The sequence below is a fragment of the Aptenodytes forsteri genome, unplaced genomic scaffold (genome assembly GCF_000699145.1).
Source record: "Aptenodytes forsteri isolate BGI_AS27 unplaced genomic scaffold, ASM69914v1 Scaffold182, whole genome shotgun sequence".
NCBI lineage: Eukaryota > Metazoa > Chordata > Aves > Sphenisciformes > Spheniscidae > Aptenodytes > Aptenodytes forsteri.
In genome coordinates, this window is record NW_008795932.1 from 1,252,009 (window position 1) to 1,252,672 (window position 664).

The window sequence follows — 664 nt, forward strand, 5'->3', positions numbered from 1 at the left end:
GGTGCGTTATCAACTTTGTTCTCATCCTAAATCCAAAACACAGCACTGTACCAGCTACTAGGAAGGAAATTAACTCTATCCCTGCCAAAACCAGGACATGCACTCAGTCTTCTGTGTAAAGAACAGTAAAGTTCAGAGAATAATCAGTATCAGTAATAAGAAGGAACAAGCATTCAGGTATTGCAAAATAATATGGTTATGATTACGACTGCTTATTTACTTGTTTATTAATTAATTGAAATTTTCAATTTGCCCTTATCAAATACAGTGTTTTTATATGAATGAAATAATATAATAATTAATAATACAAAATAAAAAACTTAGAAAGAGGATCTAGCATGATTTATGCACTAAGATAAACACAACTTCAAAATCTTTTCACCTTTTTATGAAAGTTTCTGCTGCTTGTGTTGAAACATCTGGAATTTCAGGTTCCTCTTCAGCCATTTTTGAATGTGTAATATCTCCATTATCTATATTAATTAGAATTAAGTCTTCAGTTTCCTTTTAACAAAAGAAAATAGAATGACTGTAAATATACTTATATTGTAAAAAACATTTACTTCTCCTTTATTTACTCCTCAGACAATGAATATTTTCAGCAAAAAGGTAAACCAGAAAAGGACTTTCTTCCCCAACTAGAAAATATGTATAACTAAACAAT

At 29.5% G+C, this 664-nt stretch overlaps 1 protein-coding gene across 1 annotated transcript in view; it reads right to left on the reverse strand.

Annotated features, from left to right (window-relative positions):
- Positions 1-664, reverse strand: part of DENND3 (DENN domain containing 3) — a 48,868-nt gene that overhangs the window by 30,102 nt on the left and 18,102 nt on the right. The window contains exon 8 of the mRNA XM_009285087.2: positions 383-504. Coding sequence (XP_009283362.1) covers positions 383-504 — 122 coding nt within the window. The remainder of the gene's footprint in view (positions 1-382; positions 505-664) is intronic.